This window comes from Gobius niger (assembly GCF_951799975.1).
Source record: "Gobius niger genome assembly, chromosome: 1".
NCBI lineage: Eukaryota > Metazoa > Chordata > Actinopteri > Gobiiformes > Gobiidae > Gobius > Gobius niger.
This window is the reverse complement of record NC_136852.1, coordinates 55,920,867-55,946,575: the sequence shown is the minus strand read 5'-3', so window position 1 is coordinate 55,946,575 and position 25,709 is coordinate 55,920,867. Positions and strand designations below refer to the sequence as shown.

At 41.8% G+C, this 25,709-nt stretch overlaps 2 protein-coding genes across 4 annotated transcripts in view; both read left to right on the top strand.

Annotated features, from left to right (window-relative positions):
* egr3 (early growth response 3) overlaps nt 1-4,809 on the top strand; it is a 7,482-nt gene extending 2,673 nt beyond the window's left edge. For 2 of the 3 annotated variants that reach the window (XM_079582806.1, XM_079582807.1), the window contains exon 2: nt 36-3,051. In XM_079582806.1, coding sequence (XP_079438932.1) covers nt 36-1,114 — 1,079 coding nt within the window. In that variant the 3' untranslated portion in view covers nt 1,115-3,051. Of the gene's footprint in view, nt 1-35; nt 3,052-4,683 lie in introns of those variants that run through there. The other variant, XR_013794255.1, reaches the window with a different exon arrangement.
* bin3 (bridging integrator 3) lies at nt 4,694-25,709 on the top strand. Its single transcript, XM_079582826.1, has 9 exons — nt 4,694-4,824; nt 9,187-9,235; nt 9,699-9,739; nt 12,001-12,062; nt 14,210-14,346; nt 18,563-18,603; nt 21,938-22,079; nt 22,868-23,002; nt 24,922-25,709. Exons 1-9 carry the CDS (start codon nt 4,817-4,819, stop codon nt 25,066-25,068), a joined length of 762 nt encoding a protein of 253 aa, XP_079438952.1. The 5' UTR covers nt 4,694-4,816; the 3' UTR covers nt 25,069-25,709.

Sequence of the window (25,709 nt, the reverse complement as noted above, 5' to 3'; positions counted from 1 at the left end):
TAAAACATTTTGGTAATATTTGTTCATTTCTTTAGACAATATCATGGACCTGGGCATGGGGAGTGAAAAGGGATCCTCGGAAATCCAGTATGGCTCCAGCTTCCAGACCAACCGCAGCGGGCAGACGGTGACCTACCTGGGGAAGTTTGCCTTCGACACCCCTCCGTCGGGCGCCATCGGTGGCTCGGGCTGGTGCTCTGACAACAACATCATCAGCCTGGTGAGTGCGGGCATCCTGGGTGTCTCTCCCTCACCCGGCACGGTCACCGCCCAGACCTCGTCCTCCGCGGGAGGCATGGGTGGCCAGACGTCAGACATGGAGCAGGTGTACGGTCCTCCGCTGCCTGCCTACTCCACCTGCAGTGATCTCTACCAGGAACAGGTGCCCTTCCACCACAGCCCGGCCACAAGCACAGCCCTGCCCTACCCCACCAATGACTACCACTCCACCTCCAAAGCCTCTATGGATGGCAGCCTTTTCTCCATGATTCCCGACTACAACCTTTTCCATCACCAGGGCGATGTGGGGGTCATGGAGCACAAGCCCTTCCAGACCATGGACCCTATCCGTGTCAACCCCCCGCCCATTACGCCTCTAGAGACCATTCGGGCATTTAAAGACAAACAGCAGATCCACCCAGGTTTCATCAGCGGGCAGCAACACCCTCCACAGCATCACCCGCCGCCTCAGACTCTCACCCTAAAACCCATCCGGCCGCGTAAGTACCCCAACCGCCCCAGTAAGACCCCGGTGCATGAGCGCCCCCACGCCTGCCCCGCGGAAAACTGTGACAGGCGTTTCTCTCGCTCCGACGAGCTGACGCGGCACCTGCGCATTCACACCGGACACAAGCCTTTCCAGTGCCGGATATGCATGCGCTCTTTCAGCCGCAGCGACCACCTGACCACGCACATCCGCACGCACACGGGGGAAAAGCCCTTCTCCTGTGAATTCTGTGGACGCAAGTTTGCAAGGAGCGACGAGCGGAAGAGACACGCAAAAGTTCACCTCAAACAGAAAGACAAGAAGCCAGCCGATAAGGGCAGTGGTGCGGCTGGCAGTCATAGCTCTCCTCCAGGCTCTTGTGGAGGGCCCACTGTGGGAGCATCATGACCATCCTTGACTCTATCCTCCGAATTCCCCAGAAAGACACTTAGGAGGAAGACAGGATCATGTCCTCCATGAAATACATAGGTGACTATTCTTCTCTTTCACACCTCTTCCTTATTTGTAATCATCCTTCTGTTTTCGAGATGGATGCTTTTAGTTTAAGAAAGGCTGTCACACCTTTCAAGTAACTCAGAGCCTCAGCTACTGTAATACAGGGCAATGAAATAAGGCACACTTTGTCCAAGCCGCATTGTATTTGTAAGTTTTGGAATGAACACTCTTTTGTTAAAAAAGAAAAAAAAACAAAAAACAAAAAACGAAACAAAAAACACAAGTAATAACTGAACGTGCATTGTAGGAATAGATTATTACAAGAAGCAGTTCAACGATAAGTTGTCTGGGATGTATGCATTAATTTATTTAGGCTGTTTAAAAGTGCAATTGTTTATATTTGTGTACTGTCATTGATACTTTTAGTGGCACTTGACTTGTCTGTTTGTTTTTGGTTAAAGTGTGGTGTATTTTGAATGTTCTTTTCACAAAGAATGTGCCAAAATATTGTGGTCATTTAGCCATTTATTATACCTGGTTGGCTTGTTTCACACCTCAGATTTGCTAATTCTGTTTTACTATTTGGCTACAACTTGATGCTGACTGAATGGGTCACATTTCTGTGTTGGATATGCAAACACATTTTCTGTCATCTATCACTTTTTTATTTGCCTGTAAGTAAAATAGCTCAAAATGACATTTTACAGATATACATATTATATACAATATATTCATAGCACACCATAAATTACACATAACTGATAATGCAGTTGAACTGAAGTCCTTACAACATGGCACCAGTCGTATTTGTATATGTACAGACCAGATGTTCATGAGAAAGACTACACCCTTATAGAATATTGACTATATTAAAAACAATGTACTTTAATTCACCAAAATATGAAGTGATTGAAATAATGTTTACATATAAAAATTATATAAGAACCAGAACTGTAATGTTAGGTGTGTAATTAAGAGTTATTCTTGATGAAACAGAGTTACCAAATGCCAATGGCATCTGAACCAAGCATTAATTATGCATATGTGCTGTTATGAATGCGCACTATGTAAATATCGGAGTCTGCAAAAACAGAAACTCTCACATGACTGAATGCTCATGCACAACATATAAAGCTTTTTGTAACTTTGCTGTCATAGGTCAAGCATTTTAGAGCACTACGATGGTGCCACGTTACATTTTGTTTCATAGAAAACAGCACTTGCAGCATGTGTATGCTTTTAATAGTTTGAGGAATCACTAACATGTATTTTTCAAGAATTCATTAAATTTGTATTTATTTTTTTATGTTTTGTGTTTTTTCATTTCAATTTACATTTTTGCATTTTGTCGTTTTATGTCTACATCCCCCTCCATCATGTCTGTGAGTAAAAACATGTTGAAGGGCAAAACCTTTGTGTTTCCCCTCTGCTTCTTTTAACTGGTATTTATCACAGTGCATGTGATTTAAGGTCATCTTCTCAATGTATTATGCTTTGTATGTTCTCCCAGTCAACATAATGTATGAAGCCAACAGCCACAGTGAAATTAAAATATCCGTATTGTAACCTTGCATAAAACACATTCATGCATATGGAAATGTGTTACAAATAAGGTATGTATTATACATCTGCAGTAGCTTAGATATATTGCCCCTGGATTTATAAATACAGTTAATTTAATAAAAGAAAATTTTAATTTACAGTAGCTAGAATTATGATTGTGGTCAGTATATTGAAGTGAGCAATCGAAAACCTTAAGGACCCAAAGGCCAAAGAAAGACTGAAAAAATAGCTTCACACTCAGTGGCCAAAGCCAAGCTTCTCCCTTCTATTACTGTTTTTCACGGCAACTGTCAACTCATTTTTCTTAAAATTTCCTAATGGGTAAATCCATTGAATGTATAGGGATAGGAGGAAGGTCCCATATACATAATGTTTTCGATTTTATATTCCGGACATTGAGCAGCTTATTTCCATTCAGGCAGATTTCCATTACTGTAAAGATTATACAACAGCCACCCATTACTTCTATATTCTTTGTAAAAGACATTTACAGCCTAGTTGATTCAAAAAGAAAAATAAGTAGTAAACTGTAGCAAAGAGTAGAAATAAATGCACATAATGTACATCTGCTGTGTTATATTGATTCACCTGAAATACAATGGACATAGATAGTGCATTGTTGAATTTATTTGACCAAATGTTTGGCACTTAATGTGATACTTTCTGGTGAGAATGGATGTTTTAATTATAGATTATTGCATGTGGTTTCACTGAAAGAAAACTGTTTTGTTCTTTGTGATAAAGAAAGGTACAGACTACCACACTATTTCCGTGTCTAAATAAAGCTACATAATTACAACCTCTCAAATCTAAAAACCATCGGTCACAGACCCCGACTGGTGTCACTTTTGTTTTGCCATGTCTTTTGGCAATATATTTTTATTTCATTTCAAAATATACAAAGAAATGTTGATCGATCACATAGAAGAATCACATAAAGATGTGTTAACAATGACGTCATAACCCTTGTCATAATGTTACTTCCTGTGAATAATGTATTGTGTTTGAATGTCCAGAGTGGGTGGCTGAATATTCTGAAAGTGGATTCATCCTTGTTCTGCTCAAAGCTGGCACAGAGCCAACATGAGCATCCATCTTTGTGCCAAACTGGGTTGCAGGGTTGGCCGATCAAAAACAATATGTGATGAGGAGAACTCCACAGGAGCAACAAATCAGAAATGTGACCTCTGTCTGCTCACCGCTGAAAGCAGACTTGTGCTAATGTTTGTCTGTTTGATTCAGTGTTTTGGCCTTGGGCAAGGCAATATACAAATACTACTATAAACCAATAATCCCAGATCATAATTTGGTTGCAAATTGTCATCATACCTTTTTGTGTAGATAAGCCTATCACAAAATGTGTGCCATCCTACATTTTACAGGGTGGCTTCAGGGATTTTGTCTTTGCAGAAATTTCTGGTGTTTGGAAGTCTTTGTTTTCTGTTTCTATCCTTGACATTGCAGTATATCCTCATGTTTGCATGTGCACGGAAATATGGTCCATTGTGCTGCCCTTAGACTTGGTGGGTGGAGCTCATTCTTTATTATGCATGAAATTATAAAGTCACATCTGAAGAAATAGGATAAGTGTCCACCCAACAAGGACATGTTGACTCACAGTGGGAGATTTTATTTTATTTGTTATTATTATTTTAATTTTTTACAATTAGTCTTGTTAAAATGTTGTAGATGTCTTTGGGCTATTTCATGTTTTATTACCTTATAATAAGGTCCTTAATGACGAGCTGAATATTAAAATGAATTTTATTATAACAATGTGATGGAGAGAGCTGCTCCCTTGTACTTGGCAATTCAGTTTGTTGTATTGCAATTGTTATTTCTATGTTAGTATTTGAATAAAGCATATCACTTGCTTTTTGTGCTTATTTGATGATATATTTGCAGTAAAACACCAAATTTTATTTCAAGATCCAGTAATATTCAGTTTTACATTCTAGGCCCCAGAAGGAAACACTAGTCTCCTGTAATCCCCGACTTCCTGTTCCATGATCGGTAGTGACACATAGGGGAATGAAGTCTTCGGAGGGGAACAAAACAACTCCATGAAACTGCGACAAAGCGTTATTAAAAATGAGCTGGTATGTATCTTGTCTTCATCGTTTTCCGTGTAGCCTGATATCGTGAATAATAACAAGCTAGCGCGGTTACTTTAGCTATTTCCTGGCAACGGAGCTGAGGTAGTGTCAGTTAGCCATGTCTGCTAACAGCTAACCAACTTCTCTTGCATTCATGTATCGCTAATACGCAGACATACATTCACCCGAAACCTTTTCGTCTTTATTGGCAACTTTTACGATTGTGTTACAACGGTTCAGTAAAATGTCTACGTTGGTACGAGTTTGGATGTAAAGTTTTGTGATGGGACAGACCCAGAGTCCCATTGACAAGTATCAACTGTTGCTTCCCTTTAAATTAGAAATGAGAGACATATGGTATTGGTGTTTCAACTATATTTTTGTTAGTTCATTTGTTTGTTCATTATGTACAATGAAACATTTATGTTCTTAAGGCTTCTAGCCACAGGCTAATTTACAGCCCCTTTCCCTGTCTGTGTAAATAAAAAGATAAAAAATGTAAACACACAAGTTAATAAAATACAATGCACCAATTAACAGAAAAAGAAAATACATATCTTGTCCACTTCACATTCCAAGTCCATGAATTGAAGCAGTTTAATCAAATGATGAACTTTATTTCAAAGTAGTGGGGCTGGGATGTGCAGACCTGGACCAACGCAGTGCCCACTGCCCTGCCCTCCACGATCAGATGTGGTGGCACTGGGCACTTGACTCTCTCTCAGAGGAGTCCCCTGTACTGGTTGCTGGATTAGTCAATATGTCCTGAGTAAATTGAATATAGGGAAAGATCATTAGCGTCCATACTGCCTTTTCTATTCGCGATCCGAGAGTTTGGAAGCTAAACGGGTTAGGGCCTGCTTAGTACCTGGATGGGAGACCGCAAGGGATTACTAGGAAGGCTTGGTGAGTGGAGTGTGTGAGTGGTTGATGGTGGTCGAAGGGGCAGATGATGCAGATTGGCAGCCTTGCTTCCGTCAGTCTACCCTAGGGAAACTGTGGCTTCAAACATAGCATTCATAGGAATGAATAATGCACAAAATTGTAAGTGTCTGAAAAAAACGCTGTAAGACTAATGCATATTATTATTATTATGCATTAGTCAGATGCATAACAATAATTATTATTATTAGCAACCTTTACTCAGCACCATATCAGGCTGGGCCTTTCCTTGTGCAGTTTCCTTGACCACCACCGAGGTTCCCAAACTATTAACCACATCATACATTCTTTCACTTAATGAAATATTTGACCTACAAAGTTCACTCTTAAATCAAGATCAAATCAGGACTAAACCAGGTTTAAAAAGGGTAAAAAATAAATTAAATAGACTAATGGTCTCTAAACCAAAAAAACACATAATTGACAAGCTAAATGCATTACTAAAGCATGCTTTTAGTCTAAAAGTCTAAATCTAAAAAAATTCAGAGAAGCCACCCAGGGCCTCTCCAGGAAACTGTATCACAGTGGGACTTTTCTGTTTCAATAAATGCTAAAAATAAAACATGGTTAAAAAATGTTTTTTCAAATCAGGCGAGAGAGCCCCTGTTCTTTTTCTTTAAAATAGTATTAATACTAATATAGCTTTTTTTTGTAACTCTGCACAGTTTAGTAATCGTTTGATATGGTTAATGCTTATTTTTCATAAGATTGGACTCAGTATGAAGTGAATAAAGTAAATCAAATGTATGGATCACGTTCTGAGTGTCCCTTTCACTGTGGGCATTAAGCATCCAAGGCAATGTCGCTCACTTTGGTCAGTCAATAGCCGGCAAGTGGAGGCTGGACCAGCGCACACTGCCAAACACAAGGTCAAGAGTGGGGTGCAGCACCAGTGAAAGAAGCTCTTTATGGCCTGTGCTGACTGGTGCATTCCAGTAGGGTTTGGACTCTTGCTTCTCTGACGTGAGAGCTTTGACTTCGGGGTCACCATCAGAACAATCCTACTTCCTAACATCTTCAACCAGCCTTCTGTGCTTCATGGAAGACTTGAGGTCGTGTGATGCACTGCCCCTCTAATGGCGCACACATCACAATTTCAGTGAAAAGCCATTGGTTCTTTCAGTCGCTGTATAATGTGTCCCAGATAGAGGGTACTGTTATGTCTTTGTTCATGCCTACGTGCTTACTGGATAGTAGTGACGCGTCGCCTATTACAGCAAAGATCAGATAGCTCTGTGAAGGCGTGCTAGCCAAGATCTTCATAATGACATCCAATGTGTCGCACGGCACTTTTATGTATCAATTAAAATAGGCTAATAGGTCAAACGTGGCTGCTTAGTGAATACTAAATCACTGGTCTTCTACAGATGATGCAGTGCACAAATATTGTGGCAACTTGTTACTGTTATTATCTTGACATCTAAGGAATAAAGAGAATGTAAGGCTGTGGCTCAAAGTGTATGCTTCCTGACATTTATTAATGCCTTCTCAGTTTTGCACAAATTGAATTAGATTCTTTGGTAAAAGTCCTTTTGTTCAAAAATTATATTGTGATAATGGTCTAATTTTACAAATCTTCTCAAAAGGTGGATGTAGTTTTACTTTTTGTTGTTGTTAAAAAAAAAAAAATCTGTTAAAGGAATAGGCCACCGTTTTTACATACTGAGATATGTTCTTACCTAACCTTAGCCGAGTTAATATATACCAGTCTGGTCTTTGTCCGTGCGCTCTGTCACGCAAACGTAACTCCTAAAGGTTATTGACGGTTATTGTCGCTTCCGTATAATAACCTTTAGGAGTTACTGCGCGGATGTTGTGCTCCTCGTATCACTACGCCTCACAATATAGTACCCTTTTTATCTGCTTATAAAATCGACATGTTACATTTCTGTGTAAATATACTTCGCATGAAAGCCCTTCACGTAACTTTATTTAAATAGGGAACACGTGGAAGAGCTTGGTAACTTCTATCGTGAGCTTTTTTGGAGCTATATGACATGTGGGAGAGGCTGCGTATGTGCTCCGTTTGCGTGACAGAGCGCACGGACAAAGACCAGACGGGGATATATTAACTCGACTAAGGTTAGGTAAGAACATATCTCAGTATGTAAAAACGGTGGCCTATTCCTTTAAAGCATCATTAGTTTAATTTTTTATTTGCAACTAGTTGTCTACCATGCCAGTGCCACACACTCATCCAGGTTCACTGGGCCAACACAATGGTGTTTCTGTGGCGGTTCACAGAAGTATTAGTGAAGAAACATTAGACATGATTGTCACAGAGTCTCTGTCCTCCTTGTCCCTGTTTGCCTGCTACATATTCCCTTTCCCAAAAGCACTGTTACCAATTCTCACGTGTGGTATAAAAGAAGCACATTAAATGTATAATGGTGTCTAAGACATAGACTAGTTCAGACCTTAAAGCATTTCCAATAAAATTGGTTTAAAACATTGATCTTACACTCTGAAATGTTTACACACTTGGCTAAACTGACATTACACAGTGATCAGGTAATCAGAGGCAAGTGAGTCATTCTGCATCTGACTAATTTTCCTGGTTATTTTCCACAGTGGCTCACCCAAATAGTGACACAATAAGAGAAACTGCTCTTTGCTGTTCAACAGCTTTGTTAAAATGTAATTAAATATTTTGACACAGCACATAAAGTGCTGTCTATCATCCTGAATAAAGTTATTAACATTTATTTGGTTTATCAACAATGTGGCAATTAAAAGGCACCGAGAACAGCAGTATGTATAAAACAGGACATATCACACTTTGCATTACAATGAAAGAGATACCTGAGCCCCAGATTTAACCGTGTTGAGTTTGATTTGAGCTGTCATCAGAGACGCAGCGCTGCCTTGTGTTTGGGAGCTCACAGTGAGGCCCCACATCACACCTCTCTCTCCCCCTCATTAGTCTACACACCTTGGCTTTGACGCAGCTGCTGCCTCACCCAACTGTCCATCAGACATCTCTGATTTCAGGCTATTAGTGCCACTTCAATGACAGCTTGCAGCCATGCGCGGCTGTAAGTCGATGCGTTTTGTCTCATTCGTCCAATAACTTGTAAAGCAATTTGAACTGTAACAAAAAGTGTGTAGAAAGTAAGTTTTGCTTTGTAAGTTTTGTTTTTGTCAGAGTGATGTAAATCTCAGGATCTATTTATATAATCCCTAACATCCTATGCTCCAAATTGTATTTTTCCCTAAACAATGTAGTAACATTCAAATTCGTCTCTGTTCCATCGCTCTAAAGACCGTATCTTTGCACTCCACAGCCTCCTTTGTTTAGGATTTTGAGTGTTAAGTAGAAAGATGTATTTGATGACAGGATAATTATTATGTACTTAACTTAAAATCTATTCACTGCAGATCAACTAAAGTAATTGTTCACTTAATTTTAATTTTGTATTTCAGGATGCCATTCAAGATTGGCCAGCCAAAGAAGCAAGTTGTCTCTAAAACTGTAAGTCCATCATTGTGAAATGATCATTGTAATGTCACAGAGGGTCCTCTGTTGGACCTGTTGGTAAAACTGTGTCTGTAAGGAGGCAGAACTAGTTACCTTGAAGTGACAGTCAGTGGGTGTTCTCCCCTGACAAAACCACTTCCCCGGTAATAGTTCTGGTCTGACAGACTGGTTTCCCAGTGTCCTGTGCCATCCAAAGGAGTGGGATATAGCCATGCAGGCCCTCCTTAGTGACAGAGTGTCCGCTGCCTCCAGGGCTGTTCTGGCCTCTGTTTAAATGTAGGAGCCCACAGAACCACAAGACAGGAAGTCCTGCTGCCCCTGTAACCTGACAAGCTGTAATCAGCCTCGGGGCAAATGCCCAGAGGTACTCTGTGTTTAACCAAAGACTGACAGGGATTTAGATTCAGATGTGTTAAAAGGACAGTATACTGTTTTCAATTATTGTCTTTCTTTATAGGATGAAAGAGACTTCGAACGAGAATATGAAAAACTACAAAAGTAAGTATTCTCTCTTAAAGAAAGTCTGGTTAGTTTTGTGCATTTTGGAAACCCTGAATAATGTATGTCATTCAGGCATTATACGTTTCTATAAGCAAAAAAGCAATAAAAACTCTTCACCCTTAAAAGTTCAACTAGCGCCCATGTCAGACTCCTTTTAGTGAATGTTTTGTATTAAACAGAATTCTCAAGAGATTTTTCTTAATAATGTGTGAGTCAAGAAAGCTGTGTGTATCCCGCCTTCACTCGCCGTGTGGCGGAGGTCAGAGGAACTCCCTGGGAGCCTCGCAAAATGAGTGGGAGCACCCTTTTACTCCGGTCTTTTTGAGTAGGAGGGCCCTTTATCAAAAAGGTGTGGTGCCAATAGACCTTATAGATGCGTCACCACGACAGGCACGTACAGGCACCGACATTCCACACCCGGCACATCCATATTCGAGCATCTCAGGGCTTTGGTTTGTTGCCCAGAACACCCTTTGTTCCCAGATCGGCCACAGCCAGCACATACTGCCTTGTCCAATCAAAGTTGTTTGTATATGCTGTAGTTGTATCTTTTACTCGTGTGAACTGTGAATCAAGCTGGCTAATCATCAAATCTTAAAAATAAAGTCAACTCCTCTGCGAGTTGTGAGAGAAGAAATGGGTACGGTAAAAATATGCACATAAACAATACTCCATGAGTGAGTGGCTTCTGAACCTTCTGAGAGAGTTGTCAATGGGTGACGTGTCGTGGATGTATGATTGTGGCTGCACCGGGGCAGGGGGCAGCAGCTGAGCCCCATGAGCTCTATTAGCACCTTTTAGGAGCATGCTCTTTGACTGGCTCACATGATCGCTGGAAGAGAGGGGATGCAATGGCTCATTTTCAAGTAGGAAGCTGTCTCTGGCACTTGAGTTTGACATGTACTGACAATACTGACAAGCAGTCGAGAAACTTGCATGTATCAGCCTACTTGTTTATGTTGAGAGCTTTCTCCCACTGTCCGTCCACCCATCCTGCTCAGACAGACAGGGCTGACCATTTTTGGGGAAATGTAGAACGGCAATTCATGTTTTAAAATCAAGTTCAAAATTGTAGCATGTTCTCGTGTTTAAAAAGTAGTACGTTTTGATTAAATTGTGGATTAATACTTCCCTTTTCCAGTCACATCGTACAAAACACAAACGTTACTGTGAAGATTGTTCTGACAGACCGCCTTTAATGCCGCGCAAACAATAAGAGATAAAGTTACATCATTTTGTGCGAGTGACGTTTTTGGAACAACCATCCATCTGGACTGTGCCGATTTGGTCTAAAACTATTAAAGAGGAGAACAGCAGAAGCATGTAATGAATAAAAAGTGGGATCAGAAAGTACTCAAACAAATAAACATTACAACCATAAAGAGGAAGAAAAAAAACGCTCTCAGACACTTGCCTTTCTAAACATAGTCTTTAATATAACAGTTGTTTCAGATGAAGAATCCCCTTAAAGCAATGCCGGATTGAAACCGTTTCCCACTCCTCTGTCAAATGAGGATAGGTGATATGACGCGCTGTGGCGCTCTCGGGGGAGACGCTAAACCCCTCATCTGCCTTAATTGATATAATGAATGGCATATGTTTTCTGCCTCCAGTATGATAATTGCTGCTTTTTTTTATTATTTTTTTTACACCCATCAATGGAATATGTGCGGTGAAATGATTGAAGACATTAATGCTTTTGAGCGCAAATGTAGTGACAGGAGCAACTATTCCCGGTTTTGTTAATTAGCCAATGGTTGTTGTATTAGTATTTTAGGTGGAGTCAGTCGTACGTGTAATTTCCAATGTGGAGAGACATTTTATTTCTTTTAAGCCACAGTGCGAAACTTTCCACATCGCTACAGCATATCACATGAGCAACTAAATTGTTGTAAAAGCCAAAACATAAACAAAACCGGCAGCAGCAACATCTCCATGGAGACGAGCTGGTGATGTCTCGCTCCCACCGAAGTGCATCAGTTATTAGACATTTTTCATCAATAAAAACCCCCAGTAATTAAATGTATTTTTTTGGGTGAAATGTTACGTATGGCTTTAATGGCCTCATTGTGTAGCTTCTATTACGAGTTGAAGCCGTTCCACATATACGAAGTTGTCGCGCTTTTCTTTACAACACTTGACAGATGCCGTCGTCTCCCATTTTCGCCTTTGCCGCCTTTCAATTTTTATGACGACGTTTGTGTCAGGGAAAAAATTACCCACTTTTCCTCTTCTTTTTTCCTTTTTTTTCCCCGCAGGTTGGAGGATCAGACAAAAAAACTTCACAAGGACATGAAGAAGAGCACCGAGGCTGATTTGGGTGCGTTTTGCCGACAATATACATCACAGCTCTGGTTGCACCATTGATCCATGCATGTTCACCACATTTGTTTGATATTCCATGGCAAGTTTCCAACACAATTGCTGTTGCTCTACATTCAAATAACTTGGGTTTAAGACAATGGGCTCTCTGGTATTATTGTGATATTTTACTGAACCATTTCAACACAGTTTGTTTCATTAAAGTTTGTGATAACAAGACTTTAAAACATACTAAATAAAGTGTATTGGCGATATAACGCGCAGTGGTAAGTTCCAGCTGAATTTGAAAAGTGTATTCTAAGGGCAGAATAGCGTTCATATGCACGTTGGTATTGTTATATTCAATTGTCGGCCACAGAAACCATATGTATGTACGTTTGCTTGCTTGGTTCGGGAGTTTTGTGTATTTGGGAAGCATCTGTAGACATGGCCTGTGGTCAGTGGTGAGGTGTGGGGGCGGAGGAGCCAGGATGGAGTCAGAGGCTTCTTCATTTCCTCCGCCGTGCGCTCTCCAATATGGAGGTCTGCATCATCAAAGTGCCAACGCTGCCAGGGCCTCGTTATTGTAATACAGTTCATCTGTGGATCAAGTTTGGTCTGAACAAATGATACCAAATATTTACTGGACTCAACTGTGGCTTTCTGCACTTTAAACGCCGCTCGCTTTGCCAAACACTGAAAGGATAATGGGATTGATTGGCCTAAGTTAACGCTGGTGAAAACATTGGCCTTGACACACGCGAGGGTTTTATTGGAGTAAATGCACCTCCCAATTGTGTAACCTGCTGCCCTTAGATAAGATAAGATAAACCTTTATTCATCTCACAAAGGAGAAAGTGGCTGCAGTTGTAAATTTAACCACATCCTACAATTAAATCACAGGAAAACACCGTCAGTATTTCAAATCTACAATTTCAAATCTACAAAAAACAACAAGAATAAGCTATATTGTTCCCTTATTTTTCAATTCATCGTGCTGACGAACAGACAAACCGAAGCTTGCACAAATCAAATTCTGTGGTGGCAGAAAATGAAAAACTGCAGAAATGAGTTGGTTCCTGTTTTTCTTTTCCTGTTTTAATCTGAAGGAAAAATGAAAAAGGTCAAATTTCCACATCCAAGCCGAGCCCATATTCACCACAGCCTGTGATGTGTTCATGTGCCTCATACATGCAGCTCTTTGACTGTGACGGGAGGCTGATCCGGGACGTCTGTCTAAACAATGTGTCAAACAGCAGATTAACTGTAATTTGTGGTGCCACACTGTAGCAATATATCAGATTCTTAGTGAATGGTGATTATGCATCCTAGACATTTCAGCTCTGATATGACATTCACATTTTGAATCTCTAAATCTCTTATCTGAGTTCTCGGAAGTATTGCGATGGTTATAGAGGTTATATAGATTTTTGATTTATGTTTAACCTCTTAACCCCACCTGAACCAAGCACATTTTCTCCAGTTTGGCTTTACCCAAATCTAAAAGCTAAAAAAGAGGCTTCAAAAAAGCGGTAGAAAACGAGGAAGAAAATGCAACAAAAACTAAAACGTGAGGTGCAGCAAACAAAGAAAAAGTGCCAAAATCGTGGTAAACTCTTCAAATAACTGACAAAAACGTTGCGAAAACTCGATAAAGCAACAATAAAAGCAATGAAAAACCCACAAAAATAAGACAAAAATGCGACAAAAAAAAAAGACAAAAACACAAGAGACGAAACCACAACCAAAACGCATCAAATATGTGACAAAAATACGGGGACAACGTAACAACAACATTCCAATCACTTTTGTTGGCTCTAGCTTTCCAATGAGACGTTACACTGTTATTTTCCAGTTGAGAAGCTTTTAGATTTGGGTAATGCCAAACTGGGGAAAATGTGCTCGGTTCAGGTGGGGGTTAAGGGGTTAAAATCAAGAGAACGTTTTAAACTTGCACCACTTGCACATTCACAGAATACTGAAACCAGAACTGCTAAACTAATACAAGAAATTCAGAACATGTTTGTGGAGGTCTAAGGGTTAGTTGTTTTGCAGCTTTTGCTATTTCCTAGTTGTGGCCATTCAAATTGGGATTTCGATTCCATTGCGATTATCCGTGTGAGCCCTGACAATGTATGTTTTTCTGTTTGTGTGTTTGTTTTGCAGCCATGTCCAAAGCAGCTGTGAAGATCTCTGCAGATTTGCTGAGTAATCCTCTGTGTGAGCAGGACCAGGCGTTTCTGGAGTCCATGACGGCACTGGACACAGCAATGAAGAGAATGGATGCCTTCAACCAGGAAAAGGTTCACATTGTTTCCTTTTTTTTTGGGGGAGGGGGGTCTGGAATGTTGTTTCAATGTCTGCCGTATCTGGGGAAATGTCTTGAGATGTACAACAAGAGAGTTTGTGTGGAGAATGCATGTTGTTGAATTTGTCAATACTGCACAGACTGTGGAGTAAAAGCTGTCCTTATGTCTTTCCTTCTGCTGTGCATCTGTGGCATCATCCACTATAAGCTCAGATACTGGTTATGAGCCGTGAGAATGCATTTGTGACTCACTCTTACTGGCCAAAATAACTCAACACAACGAAAACACGTCTCCCTTGTTATTGGTGCACAGACTTCACAGCAGTTTTACCGTACAGTCAGCACAACGTTGTGTTTAATCCAGTTTACTGAACACAATTTGGAGGACTTTTAACCAATTAAAAGATCTTATTATGGTATATTGGAACAGTCAATTGCTATGGCAGCGGTCCAAAGTTGTTATTACGTGGCTTTACTTCAACGATGTTACAACATTGTGTGTTCCATCATCAAAAACTCGCCTGGAGTAGCACTTTTGCTTCATTCAGGCAGTTTCCTGTTCAGTTTGGTCGTTTCCTCTTCGACTGCTGAAGCAGTCCGTATCCAATCTGTATTTCGTGGATTTTGTTGCATCATAGAGGGAACACAACTGTTCTCCACATTTTTAAAGCCCATTATCCATGTTCAAAGTGTGTTCTTCATGGCGCCATGGATTTGAAGATGAAAGCTCGTTTTCGCTGAAGTGTCATTTCTACTGAAATATCAATAGGAACCTTAAAGTCAGCTGCGTATGAGGGTTAAAGGAAAACGGACCAACGCATTTCAATTTGTTTTTGTGCGATAGCTTGTAGGATGTTTTGTGCTCTTCACTCAAGTTTTTGCCCTTGAAGAAAATGTGAAAATTTGAAAACATTTTCTTTACATGACTTTAAGCAAATTCACACAGTTGCTTATATTGGCATCGCTGTAACTGTTCTCAAAAAGCTCTTGTTTGGTTGTCGAGCTGCCTGGCCCTGTTTACTGGGTGTGCTTTTGTTTTTGATGAGAGTCATTGCCACAGGTAGTTTTAATATGAATCATAGTGGCACCGTATGTGAGCATCCTTAAGGCACTACAATGTCAAGGGTAGGCTTATGAAGACGCAGCCATCCAACACTGTTCCCCTATTCAGCGCTCTCTAATCCATCTGTGTTTTCTTGACTCATTGCCCTGCTGTTATCTCTTCTGGGCTTTTTTTTTTTTTTACATTTACGGTCTTAAAATATTCTCCTTTCCCTTTGCAATTTGCTATAGACCAGATTTCCCCCCTCCTCAACACTGAATAGATAGAGGATCAACATTTTGACATGTAGGCCTTCTTAATCTGAAGCAAACACAACACTGTGCCCACTTGAGGGCCCCAACACTGTGCCCCACAAGGGAATGACACTATATCCATATTGGAAAAATGCCACAAAAAAATCACTGAGGATTTCCACCTTAAATTAAATGTATTTTTTTGCTTACAGCCTAAAAAAGAAAAAAAAAATTGAAAGGTTTTAGTCACAATTTTCTGCTTTTTTTCTGCTTTAGCTTTGTTATACTCCTCATTTAGTATTTTTTTAAGTGGTAGCGCGGTTAGCACTCGTGCTTCACAGCTAGAAGGTCCCGGTTCGATTCACACTTGGACGGGGCCTTTCTGTGTGGAGTTTGCATGTTCTCCTTGTGTGGTTTCCTCCAGGTACTCCGGTTTCCCCTACTACTAAAAACATGTACACTAGGCCAGGATAAATGCTGCGCTGGTCGGCGCAGAGGTGTGCAGCCGCAACAGCGTTTCTGTCAGTCTGCCCCAGGGGAAACTGAACACCACCAAGTATGGAGTGAATGTACAATTGTCTCATGTATAGCATTTTGAGACTATGTCTGTGAAAGGCGTTATATAAATAAAGTTCTTCTTTAAAATGGTTTTGTAAAATATTGAATATCACTTTTTTTTTCATTTTGTGTAGCCCTAACAAAAATTTGAATCATGATTACAGTAATCTAAAAGTGTAGGCTGAGCAGTTGTATGTTGTGTTAAAGAATGTTTTCTGCAGCTCAGCCGGTTTTGCAGGGCTGTTCTGAGTGACTAGACAGAGTACGTTGTTGGCTGGATTGTCTGTGGGTGAGTGACCCAGGGCTTGTTTTCCTGGACTTGGTCAAATGCCCAGTCCATTTCTGCCATTTCCATGGTTTTCAGGAGAGACATTCACATTATTTACATTTTATAGAGTGTGTACTTGGATTCAGTCCAACAACTTACAGCGAGTATAGAACAGTAACCTCTCAGCGAGGTTGCATTTTGTTTTTAATCCTAAATGTTGTTCATGTACTTTAGATGAGAGAAAGGTGTTGGCATCACAGAGCTCACTAGATGTATTTGACATTCTTTTGATGTTGGAAACATTTTTACAGTCACTGCTGCATCGACGATGTTCTACTTTGATCCAGTGGATTTTGACAGGAAGGTCACAACTGATTTTCTCAGCTTTTTTTCCTGTCTTTAACTCAACTTTAGAATTGAAGCTTGTTGAGTGGTGTGTGTTTACAGTAAGCTGAAGGCAAAATAGTGATTTTGCACACTTTTACCTGGTACGCTGGAATATCACCTCAGGTTTGCTAGGTGTTGAGAAACCAGCACTACATATCTCCAGCTCCAACCTTAAGCTAACTGTTGATTCTGACGGCACTAGCAGCAAAGCTCATTGCTTTAGCAAAACAGACACAAAAGCATCCAGCCTTTGCTCTTTCTGCGTTGAGACGAGATGTTACGCCTGAGGGCCTGTGAGTGAGAGAGCCAGCAGATAAAACGTGCAGCGATAATGAAGGCAGCAGTGGCCCAGGTCTGTGTATTTATTTCTGGGGCTGAGGAGGGCGCACAGCCCGGCGGCGCACTGCTGCTGAAGCGGAGCCCCAGTGTAGATGGCGCCAGCGCGGTAGAGGATGCTCCGTTTGGAGGGATATTGATTTCCTCTGCGATCTGTGTGTATTTTTGGGAGGCCTGTGTGCCGCGCTGGCCTCTGCCCCGTGACTCACTGATGGAGACTGCTGCTGGAGCGCCGGCCTCAGGCTTTGCGGGCCCCAGAGGAACAGAGCTGCCCCCCCCTCTCTGTGGGAAGGGGCAGAGGGGAGAGGGCACCAGCATGTGCTTAAGCAAATCTGCGCCGTTATTCTCCCTCCTCGCCGCATGCTCTCACCTCCTCGCGCTGCTCAAACCGAAGTGGGGGGAGGAGGGGCTGTGGAGCGGCTGGTGTGAATATGTAAAGCAAAGCATGTGAATTCCCATGTACTTATTGTTATTGGTGCTGTGTTTTCCCTCAAACCACAATCAACCATTTTGTACTTGGAAGTCTGCCTGTGTGAAGCAGCGGGCGCTGCTGCATGTTCTTGTGGATGGTCGGGGCATTTTTCACAAAGCACAGCTGCGTTCTTGTTTGCTTCTTCATGTGTGATTGACTGTCCTTCCAATAGCTACTGAACATATGATTAGCAGAGCTGTTCACTGTGCTCATGCAGCTGTCTGTCTGCCTCTGCACTTGATTTGTTTGACTAACACTGCCTTGCACATGCATTTCTTATAGTCAATGTAGATCTGCATTATAGATGATGTTGGAACTTTGTTTTGTTTCAACTTGTGTCGGAGACCTGGAGCCCATGCTTTAGGCCTTGGGATGAGATCATCTTTGCTCGGGTTGAGTTGCTTTACCTCCTCTCTGCTCCCACTGTCGGCTCTGCTAACCAGAAGATGAATGATAAAAATATGAACCCTTATTTCTAAATTGTTTGCAAAAACTTTCATCTTGTAAGGCAGCCCACCCTTGACAGGATTTGAAATCAGATCGGTTTTACTTTCATGTTTGTCCCCTGACAGTTCAATCCTTTTGTATTGCGAGCTCTATGAATATTCAGCTTTTCCTCCTCGGGGTTTGTGTATAATAAAAGGCTCAACGTCACAAAAGTTTTTGTTTTTTTTACAGTTCCCCCTCTCCCCTCCGGTCCCCTGTTTTTCTTGAGTGCTCATGTTGAAATTTACACTATTGTTTGCGCTCCAGTATTAGTTTGCTAATGAGCCCGAGATGTTGAAGCTAGTTAAACTCCTGTTTTGATGTAACACATTTTGACAATGAATATTAATGTCTGATTACATTTCTCTTGCTGCTTATTTTTCTGTTGACTGTTTTCTCTCATTACAGGTCAACCAGATACAGAAGACTGTTATTGACCCTTTGAAAAAGTAAGTTTTTCTTAAGCTCTGATAATTGTGGATATATTTTCTGGATAATGGTTTGTATTATTGTATTATATATATATATATATATATATATATATATATTTCTTTTATTTAACCTAGCTCCTCAATCCACACAGTAACAATGATCCATAAATAGTGCACTGCTGTGGCGTGTCTGGGGGAAAGTTTATTTGGTTTTCTTTCCTAATACTCGCCCCCATTCATACATAGAGCGAGTGCTATTCCATTCCTAAAAGCTGCTCCGCAAACACACATACTTGCAAACACATGCAAAGCTGGAGGGACCGAGGGGAGCGGCCGGACTGTCCCACTCAACTTCCGGAGCACTTGTTAAGGATTTCTTCCTCCCGTGGACTCCTCCCTGCGCTGAAACACATGCACTGTAAAATACATGCCTTTTTATTACTCTTATGCAACTTTTCTCTTTCTCCTATCATTTTGAAAATTTTATTTATTTTACACCAAAAAGTTAACCATATGAATGAGAGCTTTGAGTGTGTTAACCCTTTTGTCTTCTGTGTGAATTCTTGTGTCAGAGCAATGAAAGAATGGAATGGTTCTAATTTCCTCTTCCTGGTGGGCGGCAGGCGGACGTGTGGGCAGGCTCACAATATGGCAAAAGGCCCAGCTCTTTTGAGCCCAGCGCTGTGGATTGGTTAAGAGCTGTCTTGTGCACGCCGGACACAAACACAGAGCCACTTTAGATTACAAAGTTGGAATTGACATAAGTTTTAATAGAAAAGGAAGTCCATAATATACTCTTGAAGAGAAGTAGACCTGACCACTTAACTTTCCCCTTAAAATCACGCTGCATTTGTTTATTAGAGAGTCGGCTATGGACAAGTAAGACAAAGAGACTTGACTTTGAGCATCCATTAGGATTCCATTAGTCTTTCTCTAATGAAGATTCTTTATTGTTTACCCGGTGTTGGTGATCCTGTGTCACTGTGAAGAGAGCAGGAGAAAAGCTAAAAAGGAGACAATTAATGTTAATGGAAGACCTTGAATGGGCTTGTGGTCTGGTATTTGGCATTCTGTCTTAATACTCTGTGTGTGCAAGTGTACAGTAAATAAACGAAAAGAGGCTGCACCCCACCTCCCCGTATTTCTTCTTTGTCTCGCTGGTCCAAATGTGATTCTCATCCACTCAGCGGGGCCACTCAATGACATGGCAGTGTTTATGTGCGAGGAGGGAGCGAACTGCGTGGGTTTGAAGCATTTGTGTTATCTAGGCCTCATAACCTACTGCCTTCTGCTTTGTTTCTCCTTTGGTGGAGACACAAGTCAAGCCTGTTTGGAGACCTCTGCCCTGCTGCCTTTTTTCTCTGAGTGATACTCGTTTACTAGGACATGTTGTGATGTGCTTTCACTCGTTGTCTTAGATATTAATAAATACACTGTGTCATGATGTAGCTGTTGTCATCAACACAAGGCATGCTGGGACAGATCAAACTCCTCTGGTTTCAGTAGAGTTTCAGTATAATCACGTCACACTCTTGTCCTCATGGCCCACTGCCCAAAGCCTGTCCAGACTTCCAACATTCACAGAGAGGCCAGTGGTAATTCGGACTGATGCCTGTGTTGTCTTTTCTCACTAGTGAGTTGTGTCAGGATAGTGCACAGTACTAGACTGAGGGAGTTGTGACCAGACTTGGCTGCAGACTGAGACTAGCCTCTCTGTGGATTGGCAGTTGCCCATAAACACACTCTTTGGTCCAGATGCTATTTCTATCCGTCTTCTCACCACAGCGACCTGTCAGAGGAGAGTGTAGCCTCTGTGCAACCCTCCAGACCACATCCAGACAGAACCAGCCACAACGGCAAGCCAGACTTACTGAGTCCAATAAGAAACTAAAGTCTGGTATTTGGAGCGCAAATAAAATGTGCCTTTAATCTGGACCCGTGTTCTCACACAGCTGAGTCAAAATATAAGGGGTTAAGGCACTTGGCCTCCCTCCGTAATCTGCCCGAGCTTTCGCTGCTACAAGAGCAGAAGCTCCTGAGACGGCCTTGTCTTGCTGTGGAGCCCCAGATACACACACACACACCACACACACCACACACACACCACACACCACACACACACCACACTGGGCTCTCTGGTGTCAGGTGAAGTGCACCAATGAAAGGCTGTCAGCCTTTGTATCACTCGAAAGCCGCTGTGTCGCCAATCACAGACAGAGCAGTCATGCCTCGAGGGCTGTTACGTAATCCCTTGGCACTTGAAGCATGTACACTGGAGCAGATAGTCGACTTGAGGATGGTCCACCCCTGCTTTAACTGGGCTAAAGAGGTGTTTTATAAATAGAGGCAGCGCGTAGGCCGTGGGGTTGGGCTCTGTGATGTCACTCTACTACAAGACCACTCCTTGCCTAACTTCCTGTCGAAAACAATTCCTGCTTGTCTGGGTCTGGCCTCCCTTTGCGTCACTTTGAGCCCAGGCCAAGACTGTGGTGCACTGGCAGCCACAATCAGAGGAATGTCGCAGTCAACAGGTTCTGAAGGCTACCTTGTCTCCTGTATGCAGCATGCTGGGCTGGCATACAGAGGGAGGTAAATTATGTAGCCCACACATTAGTAGAGCAAGCATAGTTTTAGGCAGAGTATCACAGCCTGAATGATAGTGTGCCTACACAGATAATGAAAAGCTTAAAATGAGTAATTCAAGAGATCACTCTCGCTATTCAGTGTTTTTGTAGCAGCCACATGCCCCACCTGTGATCAGTTAAAAACAAACCTCAGTGACAGCAGTGTTTGAAATCCACAGGCCAATCTGTTGAATAGTGTCAGTGTGACTGTTCAATAATCTGGAAAAAAATGTCTCTCTCATTTATTAAGCAAAACTATGTTCTAAGTTTCTTGATTGAAGTGCATTAAAAACCATAGAATTCCTATTGAAAGCTGCCACAAAATCAGTGCAACAAGTCCCAGGATGGAGCTTAGACTACTGTTGCTAAGTTACAGATGAGTGTTTTCCTATTTTTAGTGCTGAAGAGAAGGATTCTCATTGCAAGGATATATTTTCATTATGAATATGGTAATTGTCAGAAAATAAATTGTACTGTGTCAATTTGAACTACAGTTATCCGATAAATGAATTAGAAAAAGCTAAACGCAAAGCTGTCCTCTGGGGTTTAAGTATGCACCGTCAATACGTTCTGAAGAGCAGTTTTATTCATTTGTAATATCTTTTAAAATTAAAACCAATTTGCATGAGTTTCAAAAGCCACATTTATTTTATGTCATTTCAGATTTTGTTTTATTATTATGACAATAACTGTATTCAGATAGATAATATTGTGCTTCCTTTGTACAGGTATAGTGGCATTTTTCCAAGCCTGAACATGGCAGTGAAGCGGCGGGAGCAGGCCCTCCAGGACTACAAAAGGCTGCAGGCCAAAGTGGAGAAGTATGAGGACAAAGAAAAAACAGGTCCCGTCATGGTCAAGCTGCACCAGGTATACAGTCTGCAGAAGAGCACAGTGCACCGCCTTATACATGCGCATATGTAAATAATGGTAATCGTTGAAAAAGACACAAATGCTGACTGGATACGAACAAAAATAGTTGACCACATGCATACAGTCCATGTGCGCTCCCTCGCCCACACAAGCTACCAGCTCTCAAGTACAGCTTTTCAAGCGGCTCTGCTGCATATATACAGGAACGTAATTGAGAAATGCAGACACACACAAAGCCACTACAGAAGTGCATATTTACCCATAGCCGCTGCCTCTAACTCTTTCTCACATGGTGATCCTCCCACACAGCGAGGAAACACTGTCAGGGGAACAAAGCCCTGAAGAGGGCCTGCATCACTGCCCTGTGAGACCCAAGTGCTTAAACAAATTCTCCTGACCCAACTCAGAGCTCCACATTCAGTACAACACAACGGTCAAACTAAGCAATGTGGCAGTGCTTCACCTGTGTTACTGTTTCATCCTTTTCTCCAATGTCTCTGGAAAAGTCACACATTCATTGTGTAGTCCATAACTGCATCCCTACTGTAGGCTTCACACAGATCACTGGTGCTGAGTCCACTCACAGCCAAGTCTGCCCACATTACCCACTCCTCCTCACTCCGTCGTGATTACAGCCTTTTTACACTGCCTCCCTGTGGGATTTAGGCAACGATCTTTAAAAATATTTGAAAGTGAGACATAAATATTACTTCAGATTCTCCTTGCGTATCAAGTGGAATATAACGGAGGCCTCTCATGTGCTTCTCTCTAACCCCTCTATGCAGGCCAGGGAGGAGCTCAGACCGGTGCGAGAAGATTTTGAGGCCAAAAACAAGCAGTTGTTGGATGAGATGCCCAAGTTCTACCACAGTCGCATTGACTATTTCCAGCCCAGCTTTGAGGCTCTCATCCGAGCACAGGTGAGCTGCTGTCTGAAACGTTGTCCTAAATAAATCTTGTATATCCCTGTAGTAAGGTTCTGCCACATGTCCGTTCATATTGGTGATGACGTGTGCAGAGTCCTGATATGATTAGTTGGGCCCACTGTGTTTAGTCCAGGCCCGTGCCGTCTGGCTCCACGGTCCGTCACCTGGAGCTGCTCTTAAAGCAGCTGGGCGTCTGACTGAGCCCTCCCACTCCCTTCAGTCTGCCAGGCCTTGTCATTTCCTCTTTGGGACAACCACTGGAACACTCCTAATTAGGATAATGATATTATCCCAGACCTAATGACAATTCTATGATGTACTTTGAACTGAGAGTTGATAAATCTGTTCATTTGGGGAAACACTATTTAATCATTGTAGTTTAGAAAAGCCAGGGCAGGCCTCTTGTCGACTGTGACGTTGTTTCCTTCACGCTTGGACCTTTGTTTCAGGGGTTATCTTGCTGCCGTTGAACATTTCCCATCTTCAGTTGTCTTGATTCATGCAGCAGGCTCATGAATGAGTGTACATATGTTTACACACAGAGCCACACGTGGGAGGCCAGTGGACCTCAGCGTTTTTGCTCCACTCCCTTCTCTCTGTGCCGGAGACCAGAGGCAACAAAGATGCTTTTGTTGTAAGCTTCGAGGTCTGTCCATTCAGGATCAGTCTGCAGGGATGTCCTGCATGTCCTCACTGTCCACCTGAACACACGCTTTTACTTTAATCGATTTAAGCTACAATCTTTAAGCTTTAAAACATCTTGCAACAAACATGGCCAAACTGTATTTTAAGCCCTGACACAAGTACAATATTGTTACATTATTCATCGTATGGTGTGCAGAGGTCAGAAGTCAGTTTGGCCCCTCTGTATAAATATTCAGCATCAAGCTGGAGCCTGTGTTTAAATGCCAGACAGTAGTCCTATAAATGAAAGCACAGATCGTCGGCCCCTGGGCTCCTGGTTGAGTAGGTGGTCACTGGGAGCGGCGTTTATCTCTGGTGGTGACCAGACTAATTATAGTGTCTTTGGTGAGGTGGTCACCCAGACACTGATCTGGTCCACATTATCATCACTGCTTACATGGACGTTTCCGATGGCCTTTTCAACAAGCCACTTTTAGGAAAAAATATCCGCTTTACCCCCACAAACAACAGTAACCTAATACTTACACCCCACTTATGTGGTTTAGGTGCCAAATATTGGTCTAAACACAGAGACCATTCAAGCTGAACTCAAAGGCTTTAAGTCTGGTTTGCAGTTGACATGATTGCATCTTCCCAGGACATGACCAAACTCAGAAATAATTACTATTCACGTTTTATTCTGAATTGATGAAATGTTATGACATATAACAAGACCATAAAGTAGTTGCATCAAAGGAGATACTTCTGCAGGTGACCCTCAAGTCTCGCATTCACCGATGAATAAATAAATATTGAGTTGTGTGTGTGGGTTTCACATAGTTGTATTTCCCAGTACTTTCTCTGCCTACTCTTCTGCAGTCTTGTAATGTGATTAAAGTCTATTAATCATCAAAGGGGCTCTCTGGGGAGCCTGACTCATGAACTAAGGGGAAGAAGCAGAGGTGGGAAGTGTCAAAGAAGCTTGCAGTTGAACACTCGCTATCTCTTGTTCAGATTGGAAGAGAAAAGCAGGGTCACTACCCATAGAAGTGTTGGGTTTTGGGGGCTTTATCACCGGTGTTCCGTATCAAGGGGTCTCGCTCTATTACTGAATAACTTCTCATTAGGAGGGTGAAAGAGTCATCAGCTTACGACTTGATTGTGAAGCCAGATTAGACTGAGAGAGAGGAAAATCCTGGGTTATCTTGGCACATTAGCTTTATTTTAGATACTGAAGACGGGTAAGTGATGTCAAGCCATCTGATACAAATGTTCTTGTTATCCCAAAGGTGGTGTACTTCACTGAAATGTACAACATCTTCAGCGACCTAACGGAGCAGATTGACCAGGCGGGTTTGACTGACGAGCAGAGAGAGAAGGAGACGGAGGCCAAGCTGAACGAGTTACGAGCTCTGTCCATCGTAGCTGACGATTGAGGGGAAACACACTGCTCTGTTCGGCCTTTGAGTGGATTTCACCTCCTTCTGACTCTAAACTGTGGCCTTATTTTGTATTTAATTCTTACCTGAACTGCACTCCAATCATGTTTCCATTTTATTGTAGTGCCACTTAAGCAAAGCCATCAACCAAGTGCAGCATTTGTTGTTTTTTTCTTCAGTCTTTTGTACATACATAACGGGTCTACAATTCTACATCTGTCACTATAATACTTGAAGTTAATCTTAATATGTTTTGGCCCCTTTGTTCGCTTATGCTGTTCATATTTTTTTTCTATTGGTCATGGTTACTTGTGTTAATGTGCCTACATAGACCTAAACTCTGACCGGGCAATTTGCCAGTGTAAAAGAGCAACATGAAGCGCTATAACAGTTACGTTCACGTGCAGCGAGAGGCATCGCTTGCCCAACTCTATGGCTGGTGCGCCATCTAGTGTAGCCTTATGTTCCTTTGTTATTACAGTTCTTTGTTCTCCTGTCTGGGGAATAATGCGTGCGTTTGTCATGTAGAGAACGTTGAGTGGACCATATAATGTACTCGTTAACTGTTCTTTTGATACAATAACCACAGTATGTCAAAGCAAGGGATCATTTTATTTTATTTTAATCTTGTGTATGGT